Source organism: Poecilia mexicana, unplaced genomic scaffold (genome assembly GCF_051168715.1).
Source record: "Poecilia mexicana isolate PSO_F unplaced genomic scaffold, ASM5116871v1 scaffold_2, whole genome shotgun sequence".
Taxonomy (NCBI): Eukaryota; Metazoa; Chordata; class Actinopteri; order Cyprinodontiformes; family Poeciliidae; genus Poecilia; species Poecilia mexicana.
Genome location: NW_028263371.1, coordinates 12,371,261 through 12,383,896, shown reverse-complemented (window position 1 = coordinate 12,383,896; position 12,636 = coordinate 12,371,261). Strand labels below are relative to the sequence as shown.

At 39.5% G+C, this 12,636-nt stretch overlaps 1 protein-coding gene across 1 annotated transcript in view; it reads left to right on the top strand.

The window, feature by feature from the left end:
• The window catches only part of sema5ba (sema domain, seven thrombospondin repeats (type 1 and type 1-like), transmembrane domain (TM) and short cytoplasmic domain, (semaphorin) 5Ba), a 216,325-nt gene that overhangs the window by 146,699 nt on the left and 56,990 nt on the right, over positions 1–12,636 (top strand). The window contains exon 9 of the mRNA XM_088010933.1: positions 1,962–2,247. Within this exon, the coding sequence (XP_087867059.1) occupies positions 1,962–2,247 (286 nt within the window). The remainder of the gene's footprint in view (positions 1–1,961; positions 2,248–12,636) is intronic.

The window sequence follows — 12,636 nt, the reverse complement described above, 5'->3', positions numbered from 1 at the left end:
TTTTCTTTTCTTTTATTAGTTTTAATCATTCGTGCAGAAGCCTGACAGGCGAAAAGACGACGGCGCAAAACAAATCTACCCAGTGTTGAAACCACAATCAGCTCGGGGTCAAAACACCAGTGTGGTTGTTTCCGTTTTGTAAAGCTCTTTCTCTTTCTGACGTTCTGTCGACGTCTGCTTATTAATTGCGACGCATTAGCTGAAGGATCCGCTCTTTATTCTTCAAATCTTTGGAAAAGCATCAATACTCCTTGTTTTCATTTCATTTGTTTTTGTGTCGGCGTGTTTTATCGGGATTCTGTGTGACGGACCAACACATTCCACGGATTGCCACTCGTCTTTCCATCTCTTATGCGCGGTTGTGGGAGGAAAATGAAAAATCAGGATTTCTTTCAGGAATAATCCCAGAAAACCTTGCAGAAGGGGGAAAAGAGTTCACAGAGGGTTAGAGAATATGAACTCTGGGACATTTTAATAACTATTTGAATTAGGGATGCACGATGTTATTGGCATGGTATGGTACCGGACGGTATCGCTGTAAAATTTAATATCGAACATCAGCCATTCTGTCAAAATAAAATGTTTTTATGTGACAAACCAGTGACAATGATGCCTGCAGCAAAGCACAACTCAAATTTGCACTGTTTGAGTATCATCATTGTTCTAGACAGAGTAAATTTCATGAATAAATGTGACATTAAACATAATGTAAGTTGAAAGTGTTGCATCATTTTCAGTCTCCTTTTTAGCTTTTCTCATGTGGTTGCAGGATAAACAGACAGAGATGATGCAGTATTTTAATTCCACAGTAGAGAAAGCCACATAGTTTCAGTAAGCAAGTATAAGAAAACAAATATTGGTATTGGTATCGGTTATCGGCCAAATGAGTTTTAGTATATCTGCATATTGGATATCGACCAAAAATCCAATATGGTGCCTCTCTAATTTGTATTTTTTCTTCCACTTCACTATGATGCTGATATTTATGCTTATAGCAGAAAAATCCAAGGCTTACAAGCACTTTTGCAAAAACACTGCATGTTTTTTTTTTGCCTGTCTTTCATTATATCTTATCTGTCTTATTCACTTACAACACTCGATTGTGTTTGTTAGTATCTTAACTTCTGAAGAAACTCTCAGACCTCTCTTGTAAAAACAAATTGTCTCTAAACGATCCTGTTTCCACGAGTTAAAAAAAACACTTTTGTTTTAAACAAGGTTGCAACAAAAGGAGAAAAATCTTAAACCTTGAGGAGGCTCATTGAGTTTTCAGCTTTCACAGAAACGCTGTGAGCTCCAGAAAGAGGATTTAACTGGAACTGAAATTGTTCTGAGGTCCCTGTCCAAATATCTGTCACATAAAGTCCACAAAGTTCCTGCACAGAAACTCTGACATACGTCAACCAGAAGAAATTAATAATTCATCATGAATTTTTTTTTTTTTTAAATTTGTGCCATAAACCGATATACTGGCTGAAGCCATCAAATTCCTTCCCAGCTATTACTTAGGATCTCCTCATCCCCGTTCTGCAGTCTCTTACCTGGAAACCCGTCCAGCAGGTGGACATTAATCATCCCCTGTGCCGTCCGGGGACAATAAAAGCAACACAGGCATCCAGTTTTAATGGGTTTAGCATCAAAACCTCAGGCAGATTTATGTGAAACCATGTTTAAATCTTCCACTGTCCTTCACCCTCTGCAGCATCTTCTCTTATTTACTCATTTGCCACTGGGGCTCTATTTTTTTTTTTTTTTTTTTTTTTTTCAAAACCAGCCTAAACAGGAAATGCGGCCATAGAAATTTCAAGTCCTTATTGCAATCAATAATGCGAACAAAGGTCAAAGCAACAGTGTCCAGAAGATGAATGTTGCAAATAAGTTTCTGTTTTTTCGCCCCCCGTCCTCCTGGGTCAACATAATGATCTTCCTCTCCCTCGTGTCTCCTCCCTCCCCCTCCGCAGAGCCCCACTTCATCTCCGCCTATGACATCGGCCTCTTCACCTTCTTCTTCCTGAGGGAGAACGCGGTGGAGCACGACTGCGGCAAGACGGTGTACTCCCGCGTGGCCCGGGTGTGCAAGAACGACATCGGCGGGCGCTTCCTGCTGGAGGACACCTGGACCACGTTCATGAAGGCGCGGCTCAACTGCTCCCGGTCCGGAGAGATCCCCTTCTACTACAACGAGCTGCAGAGCACCTTCTACCTCCCCGAGCAAGACCTCATCTACGGCATCTTCACCACCAATGTGTGAGTGGATCACCATGTATGTCACACGCGTTCGTCGCATGTCTGGGTTCTTTTTTCTTTTTTTTTTTTTTCCAACTGTTTTAGGGTCGTTTTGATGTGCTGAATCCAAAAATCACATTGGTTTTGCTCAGTTGGGTCGACTTTCTGAACTAAGATGCTTCTGAGTTTGGGATGCTGGGATGGTGGCTGGTTACCGTTGTGCTCTGAAGAGAGAAATCCCTGCTGCTGAGCATGCAGAGGCGTTCGCAGAAACGGAAGTTCATGCCCTGAATTTTGCACAATGAAGGTTTAAATGTCAATTTATAAATACTTACCCTTATCAGTGTTTATTACTCAATTTACAGAAATCCCAGTTTGTATCATTTAACTAATACACTCTGTTAGAAAACAGTTTTTTTCTCCTAAAACCTTTTTTGGATGAGAAATGTTAACAGAGATGGACTGATGATGTCACAAAAATATAATCAATTTAGATCGGAAGATCGAATTTCTCTAAATCAAATTAGAATAAAAACCTGATTGAGAAAAGTGGAGGTCATTTTTTGATTCAGTGGTTCAAAATCGTCCTAATTCAGTTGAAAAAGCTTAGAAAACTTCAAAAAAATATATTTTTTGTAACCCAGTGTTATCAGCCAATCAAATTTTATTTGTATAGCACATTTCAGGAACAAGGCATTTCAAGCTGCTTTACATCATAAAAACTTTACATCATTTAATTGAAACATTAAATTTTTCCAAGTGTCGTCATTTACACATGAAAATGTTGGTCAGTGTTTCACTTATTACGGTTTAAATGCAACTCTAAACATCTGGGCTTTGGTCTAGATTTACAGGAACTCAGTGTTTCGGCTGTTTTACAGTTTTCAGGAAGTTTGTTCCAGATTTGCGGTGCATAGAAGCTGAGTGCTGCTTCTCCACGTTTGGTTCTGGTTCTGGGGATGCAGAGCAGAACCAGAACCAGAAGACCCAAGAGATCCAGAAGGTTGATACAGCCACGACGGATCCTTAATGTTGAGCCGTCATCACGAGCATTTTGATATTATAATTACTCTTCCATGTTCTCTCTTCAGTCGTGCCTATAATTAAGGTCATGTCATCATTTAAAATGATTTAAAAATTACATTTGCTTCCTATAAAATCCATCAACTCTCTGCATATGCAGGACTAACTCTAAACGTCAGGGTCCACCCTCGTTATGTTTTGGTCCCTACCTGCACTTTAAGCTCATCGCTTCACACTGCGCACCATGCAGTGTTACTCCAGAAACTAAGATGTCTGGCAGGTTTATCTGGATTGGTTTGTTTATCACTTAGAGCTATTTATGTTTGAAAAACCAAAATGTGGCAAAAGTTTTAAGAGTCCAGTTCCACAAGGTTTTGTTCTCGGTCCCATTTATTGTGCTTTATTTGCTTACTTCATATCTTTTAATGACATGTCGCTCTTTGGTGACATTCTGCTTCTAAGTACTTTTAAGACTGCAGTTTGGTGTCCGAGTTTGAAAAGCATCAAAGTCCTAGGTGTCGGATCGTTTTGTTCTGTTGAATAAGGAGGTTCAGGTTCTTATGTGCGACTCTGAACTTAAAATTTAAATCATATATTGACAGTTTCTTCCCGTTTTCTTCCGTTTCCTCGTACAAATGTTTATTTATGTTTTCTTGGGGGGTTTTTTTGGTGTGAATTTGTTTTATTTTCATTTTTACTTGCCGCTCTGGACTGTGTGCAGCTTGCCCAAATTGCAGCTGTTAGGCGGACTGGATTCTACAAGTGCTCCAATCACTTCTCACCTTTTTTGTCTCTTACTTTCTGCTTGGAACAGAAATCGGATTCAGTTTGGACTTTTAAAGTACTGGACATTTTCCATCTTTTCTGGTCAGAGTTTGGTATAAGCAATTAAATAGGCTTTTTTTTTTTACCTACTCAGGAAGAAGTACACCAAAATGATTGCATTCAAGTTTTTCTGCACACCTTGTTGTACTTGTGCCCTGCTGCAGAAAGCTTTAGCCAGACAGAGCTTCCAGATGGTAGTGGTCTTCGCCTCCAAACTGCAGTTTCAGTTTCAGACTTTGCTTTGCCTTCTGGCGGCAGAAGAAAAAAGAAGATATAAAATAAGAGCTGCTTAGGTGGACAGGCCCGGTGGTTTAAGTTGATAGCAGAGAGAACATGTAGCATAACAACAAAATCCTGAAACAAAAACCTGTTTTCAGAAAAGTAAGGAAATGAACAGAAGTCAGGGATTGTTAGTCCATGATTTCAGCTCCGATTGTTCAATAGCAGTACTGTGAACATGAATTAAACATTTTTTTTGTTTGTCTGTTTCACTCAAAACCTGCCACTGTTCCTAGTGCGGATACGTGGCAGCAGCTCTCATTTGTTTTCAATTTCATACGCCGATGCGTCCGTGGAGCTGTCCGCGGTCCTGAAGGAGCTGCGATTCTCCACTGTTATTAACACTCTCCCGTCTGCGCGCTCTTCAGACCGTGTTCGGACCGACGCACAGCGTAAAGTAGCTCCGCCTCTCTGGATAAAATAACAAGCGGCAATGATTTCTAGAAGTAAACCCATTTGGTTTGTAGAAACGCCGCCGCCTGCGGCCGTCGAATATCGATTCCATAAAGATTTCCATGATAACCCGGTTGCTCCAAAATGCATCTTTTATGAAATGCGTTATTGGAAACGTGACCACATTGAGAGATGTTTAGTGTCGGCTCAGATTGGAGCATAAAGTGCCACTGAGGGGAAAAAAAAAAAAAAAAAAACATTGAGGACGCCTGCTGCTACATGCTAATGTACGGTTAAAACTGAGTTGTGCCTGAAATCCAAACTCTTACACCGAATGGAAATTTTAGGCTCACTCAAAAATACGCATTCAGCTTTACAACAGTTTCATTAAGATTTATTATGATCTCACTGGAAGCAGAGGCACCTGTTTGTTTAAGCACACCGTGTTTAGTTTGATGCGCGCCTTTGCAGACGTGCATCTGTTTGTTTCTTTTACTGCAAACTCTAAGTGCCTGACAGGAATGCAAGCTGTGAGCCTTTTTCTGATTCTTTAAACCCATTTCAGGGCTATCGCCTGTTTTAAAGGCATTTACTGTTGCAGCTGTTTAAGAAAAGGTTTTTCTTTTCTTGGCTTTCCTGACCAGGATAAGCTCACTGCGCTTGGAGCGGCGCAGTGAGCTCCACGTTGCACACAGACTGGAAAGATGATTGCTCGGAGGCTTTTCTTTCTGCGTCTCCAGTCCAACCATTTGCAGCCTGTTACACTAACTCATGCAGCTGTGTGTGCTTTGTAACAGTATTTATCATTTTTAATTGTACGTCTTTGATGTTTAGTTACAAATATTCAGTAACTATGACGTATGTAGTCACATTCTTGCATATTATAAGCACAGCAAATGTGTTGGATTTGGTATTAAATAAGGAGTGGGTCTGATTGTGCCTGATTTGTAAAAATGACCTGACATATATGGATTTTTCTGATTTCTCTTTAAAAGCCATAGAACATAGGAACAGCATTAAAAATACTTTATTTTTCTTACCCTTTCTGGAGACTCAAAAGGGCAACTTTGTTGCCGTCTTCTATTTGACAGTCCAGTTATCTGCTGAACTGTCCTCTCTTAAAGAGCCTTGTGCGTCTTTGTGCTTCCACTAAATTAATTTTTAACACATCAGTGGTTGTACAAAAAAAAAAAAAAAAAAAAGCTAACTTTGAGTCTTCTTCCTTCAGTAACAACATCCACACAGAAGAATGCTGATATCACCAACTTCGGTGCTTAGATATAGCGCGTTATCTGTGCAGAGAGCTCATTTAGCCTAGCAGTTGTGTTTAGGACTGAGGGGAGGAAACTGGAGTATCTGGAAATCACTGCAAAAAGACAAAACCTTACCAAGTAACCAAGTAATTGTGGTCTAGTTTTTAGAGCAAATGTCCTGGTACACTTGAAATTAGGCAAACTAGCTTAAAAATGACTCGGCTTGTTTTAAGTAAATAATTTCTTATTGTTGGTGAAAAAGTACTTGTTCTCTTGGCAGAGAAATTACCTTGTAACAAGGTAAAAATGTCATCAGTTACATAATCTGCCAGTGGAGCAAGTATTTTTTTCATCAATATTAAAGAATTATTTACTTAAAACAAACCCCTATAAGTTACTGAAAAGTTACTTGTCTTCTTTCAAGTGTATTAAGATATTTGCTCCAGAAACTAGACCAAAAATACTTGGTAAGATTTTGTGTTTTTGCCATTAAAGGCAGAACCGTCTTGCTGCAAGGCTGCAGTGCTACCAACGGAGCAGCGCAAACATTTTTATTTTATTTTCCAAGTTTCTGAGTCAGGGCAGAGGAAACCGTCGTGCTTCATTCCAGTTATTCAGAACGTCACAAAAAGAAACAAAACAAAACTGAACTTTCAAAGGAATCTGAAAAGAGCTCCTGATTAATCAGTTCAAGCAAATTCTCGGGCATCAAGAAAATGGACACAAAAGAATGAAAACTGAACTGCGACTCGGCGCTGCCGTCGCATCAAGCTCTCCCTCCACGGTGAGGCATTACGATCGTCAACAAACAGTGTTGTCATGTCTTTTAACAGATTTGAGGCTCTCATGTCTGAACACACACACACACACACCCTCATTTCACACACTTGCATTCTTCTGTGTGCTGGAAAGGCTTTCCTGGGAAACCAATTTAATGAGAATTTTGTAATAACAAGATGTCAGTTTGTGGGATTTAACGGCGCTACGTATCCCCAGACAGTTCATTATAATCTGCCAGGCCTCACACTAATTATTAGTCATGTTGCTTCCTTACTTGGAGCTTCTTTCCAAATCTGTTACCTTGATTGTAAGCCCTCAGTGGGCAGTAGTTTGCTATACACTTTATTACTATTATTCATTATTTATCTTTCTCCACAGCAAGATTTGCTCGTTTCTCTCGAAGCCTACATCAATCACATAAACACGAGTAGAAGCAGCAACCGAGTAAAAAGTTCGTTTTTATCAACCTGTGAAAATAATCTTTGAGCGTTTACGAAATACCTCAAAGGAAAAATAAATAATTTTTAAAATTAATGTAAAAAAAAAAAAACAGGAATCTCATGAGCGTCCAGGGACACTTTTAATTTAAATTTGCTGCAAACTTAATGCGGGACGCATTATAATGCCCATTGTAAATGATATATTATGAAACAAAGAACATGTTTAAGAAAGTAAAAGTTAAGACTAATGTATTGCTTATTCATTTCAAATTTTCCACCTGCAGGAAACTCACACAAAAACAAACAAACTGTCGCACTTCGACTTCTTTTCATCCTCCTTTCACGTTTTGTATCTGTAGCTACCTGGTGTTTTTCTTTTTCCCACCTATACACAGCAGAACACACACACACACACACACGCACACACGCACACACAACACACACACAGAAATCTTCAGAGTTTTCAGCCTCCCACCTGTTTGTATCGATCAGCGCGGCTCTGATCCGCACACTGAGTCACTTCCTCTGCTGCACAACAGCTGGTGGCGTCGCACACTTCGCCACAAACAGGAAGCGCCGACATCCACAGTTTGTAGACGTCTCCTTTGCATTTTGACTTGAGCTAAAAGCGGCTGATAGCTGTTGTCCAGATGCAGAACGTCAGAACTGTTGGCTTTCTTCATGTCGGATGTGTTTTGTTCTGTAAAGGTTACATAAATGAAGTACTTGGTTAAAAGTTCAACAAACTCCCCCACTTGAGGCCAACATGGCCGTCTTGACCAATCAGCTGTGATTAGTTGACGCCTTTGCAGAACATCTGTGGCTTTAGCTAACTTGGTTAGCTAATCTAGAAGTCATCCGCTAATGGAGCAATTTAGCTGTTTCACAACGTCAAACTGGATATGGTCACCTTTTTTTTTTCTTTTTTTTTTTCCTCTCAAAATAAAAACGGTTTTAGTTTTAGGCTTTTTAAAAATTATTTTAGCTCTTGCACCAGAACAAAGTATCTTCATTGTATGAAAAATCTGCCCACACAGTCATGATCTCAGAATAATTAGAACCTTAACATGTCATCACCTTCCTGAAAGTTTGGCCTGTGTCTTCTTTTGCCAAGGGTGATTCTTTTTTTGTTTGTTTTTTGCCTAAATCATCCTTTGGAAGGAGAGGTTTCTTCCACACTCCTCCCAATTTTTGTCCAGATTTTTGCGTTGCTCTTGTCCCATTTGTCCCAGTCTGCTCCAAAGTCAACCCAGATCTGTAATATTTTCAACATTGCATGTGTGTTTCCTGGATTCCTTTGCCTTAAGGATTTTTCCCATAAGACATCGAAAGAATCCCACACAGATCTCCTCCAAAACTCACATTCATTCACACCTCCACTGCTTCAATATGGGCCTCAGCAGTGGATCCCTGCCTGTACATGTGGTTAACATTTTTCCAAACTACCTTTAATCAAAAGAAAATGCGGTTTGGGAAGCTGAAATACCTCGGTGCAACTCCACTCGATAAATTATTCGCTGGGGTTCGCAATGAGGTCAATCAAGAAGTGCTGTTCGATTCCCTCGGCGCTGATTGGCTGTTTATCGCAGGCGATTTACATCACAGCTTTATGGCGTCGAACATCCATCACTACCAAATGTTTGTAACATTTAAAATTTCAACACAGTCCTTCCAAGCGCTTCCCAGCTGCTGGCAGACCAACTCAGTGCAACGCCGTTCTCAAATGGTGCGAACATGACGACGCTGTCCCCTCACATCCTCTGATTGTTGTCACACTTAAATTTGAGAAATTTTAATATTGAACAAAGTTATCCACAGTAATTGCCAAAATAGCAAAAAAAAAAAAAAAACGTAGTTTGGTTATATTGGTAATCTCAAGCACTAGATTAAAAAAGGCTATAAAAAAAACTTCATCAACTCAGCATTTGAAAACTGCATCTTGTTTACTCAGATTATCTTCATCTGATTTTTAAAATGACTTTGATGATAAATTTCATCCAAGAAAACTGTTGATCCGTTCCAAGTGAAAGGGATTTTGGTTACGTTAACTTTGATTTGAAACATTCTCAGTCTGCTACATAAGTTTAACTGGGGAAAAAGAAAAACCCAAACATTATTGCAAACTGCTAACCTTGCAGATTCAGCAGTGTGTGTGTGTGTGTGTGTGTGTGTGTGTGTGTGTGTGTGTGTGTGTGTGTGTGTGTGTGTGTGTGTGTGTGTGTGTGTCCCGTGGTTGGTATTCCAGCGTGTGCTGCTCTCTGTCAGGGCAGAAGCTGAATTGTGTCTTAAACCTTCTGCTCCCTCACCTGTTAATCTGCCAGTGTTTGACACTACATGGCCGCCTCCCATCAGTCCGCAGCCATTTTCAGTGATGGATAGAACAAGCTAGAGGCAGCAGCTGGAGAGAGAGAGAGAGAGAGAGAGAGAAATGCACTGAGAAGTCGGGGTTTGTAAAGAGAGAGGAGCGAGATGAGAGGATGTAACGAGAAAAATCACAGGGCTCCAAGCTTTTTGTCCTCCTTCCATTGTTTCTTCTCGCCTATCTGAGGGGACTCGCTGGTCCTTTCTCCAAAAACCGCTCCCCCTCGTCAGGGTTTGGGTTTATGGCAATGCAATCACCAGGAAACACCGTCTCCATCTGGGTGGCCTAAATTGAGCAGCCCCCCAGCTGCTCCCGGGGCTCGTGGCTGTAAAGCAGAAGAGGGAAGAGTTGGACCGCCGCTGGTTTTCCCTCCTGTCCGTTCAGCACCACATCCGACCCGCTTCCTGCAAATAAGCGACACGCTGTCTGCTTTGTGTGGCTGACTAGTTTTCCTAGTTTGAGTGTGGGTTAAAAAGAAAGTTTAAAAGGAAGTAAAACTGTGAGCTTTTTTTCTTCTCTTTTTCAAAGGAGGCAGAAAACGGGTGAAAGTTTTGGTTGATTGCTCATTTATTTCTGCTGCTAGACGACCAAAATATGCAACATCTGCATGAGCAAGTGTTTGCACTTGACATTCAGAAAATAATTACACTTTTAATGAACTTTTAATGCAACCTTTCATTAATAGTGTCATTATTTTTACCAAATGACACTTTATGACTACAGTCATAAACATTCACAAAGACTCCTTCATGTTTTTGACAGATGTTCAGATAAAGTGTTACCAATAAATCAAATCAACACCTGAAAAGTGCGGCATGCGTTTGGATACCCATAAACAAAATACAGCAGAACAATTTGAGGCCACCTAATTAGTAAATAGAGTCCACTTTTTTCATAATTCAATGTAAATAAATAAGTAAAGTAAATAAAAGCCAAGACAAATTCCAGACCTGAGTCTAAATGAGAATCTGAGTAAAAACCTGAAAACAGATGTTCACAGATGCGAAGCAGGTAGAAAGATACAATAAAGAAAATAAAAAAATAAAAAAACTTGCAGTTGTGATTGCAGAGAGAGGCAAATACATTCACGTTTCAGATTTTTACTTGCAAAGAAGTTTTAAAACCATAATTTTCTTTTCACTTCAGGCGTTATGTGTACAGTTTGTGTTGGTCTTCCATGTATAATTCCAGTGAAACACATTAAGGCCTGCAGTAACGGGATAAACGTCACTATATGTTAACGCAGTGCAATCCCTCGCGGGAGAAAACCACCATGGTCACTTTAAGCAAAGGCAGTTTAAAGAGGAAAGAAGTAAAAAGAGGCTGAATGTTGTAGCATTAGAGCCTTCAAGCTACTGCAGAAGGAAGGTTTTAGTTTTCTGCGAAAACAAGAAAAAAAAACATAAAACAACCCAGTCAAGTCCTCCGAGCTCGGCCAGGTCTTTTAATTAACTCTGGGGCCTTATTGGTAGGACCCCGACGTCGTGGCTCTGCCTGGCAGCGAAACCCTCCTGTGGAGGTGGATCACCTGCCATTACCGACTAATTATGAACATCCTTATCTTCTTCTTGGCGCTTTCGCTGACCCACCACTTCACCGCGTGGAAGAGGGTCTCATATCTAAGAGGCAGAAGAAGAAGGAGAGGAGGAGGAAGCGCTTACAGAAATTAATGTTAGTTTATAGTTTAGGTTATTATTTAGATAAAACTAGTGTGTTTTTGTTTTAATCCCACATAAAAAGTAACTCCTCTGTTTTTTTTTTTTGTTTTTTTTCATTAAGCTAAATTTGAAAATGTTTTGATGTCATCAGTCAGAAAGGGAAATTACATTCAGGCTAATCGTTCTAAAACTTCATTAAATGTTTTAAATGACGCAGCCTGGAGGTTTTTGTGTTTGCAACCATTTTTAACCAGGCATGAGATTCTCACAATAAAACATTATCATGATGGTTTCACAACATAATGATTCCAGAAACATTTTAATAAAGAAAAATGCAAAAACCATTCTAATGAATAAAACAAAACCAGTTTATACTACAAATTACAGTCTCTTGTTTTAATTGCATTTATATTATTAGCATTCATTCTTATTCTGCAGATTCTTTTTTTTTTTGTCATTCTGGTCTATTAGGTGTAAATGTTGACATTAGCTGGATAGCTACCGTCGTTTGAAAGTGATGCTGCCTTAATATGAGCAATTTTAATTTCAGCCCCATTCATTTTATGATTGCAAATAATTCCAAATATCATAATTTATCTTTTTTGTCAATGAGAAAAAAGGGTAAAAGGTAAAAACAGTGAAAAAGCAGATCTGTGCCCCCTCCTTTCAGGGTCATTTGATTATTCTAACACTTTCTCTGGCCTCTCATTAAATTAATATTTAAAGAAAATAGACAATATGAAATTGTTTAAAACTATAACTCTTCAAAACCTTGATGTGTATTTAATAGGACAGGTGTGAACTAATGGTAGGATTGAGATAATGTATTTTATTCACCATATTGTCGTTGCTGAAGTAAAACAGGCATAAAGACTGCATTAAGGAACAGAATCTGCAAATGTTGCATTTCCTCAATCATGTAATTTAAAATTTAAAAAAGATGTGGAAGCAGCTTTTAATTCCCCTCTTTTAGTGGCAGGACATGCCACTGGAGGCTTCAGTTTGTTTCTGAAGGTTCAACAACGTGACGTTTCTACATGCTGTATTAAATCTGGCCTGGGAGATCTTCAACCATCACATTTTCCAGTAGTTTCTATTGCCCTTAATGTCGGTGTTAGCAGCTGTGTCGACGAAACAAACAAGTTTTGGCTTGGAGCGCAGACACTTACCCAAATCGGATGACGATAAAATCAATCCTAATGCCATGATGTGCCTGTTCTTAATGGACGAGGAGCTGTAAATCAGAAGCAGAACGGTGCATCCTGTCTTTTCAAGGTGTGAAAATGACTCTTTGCGATCGGCTCAGCATAAACAAAAGCCCCCAGATGCAAAAGGATAAATTATTTTAGCTCTATGGTTGATTTTACTGAATATTTCTTGTCAATATGCTGGTTTCA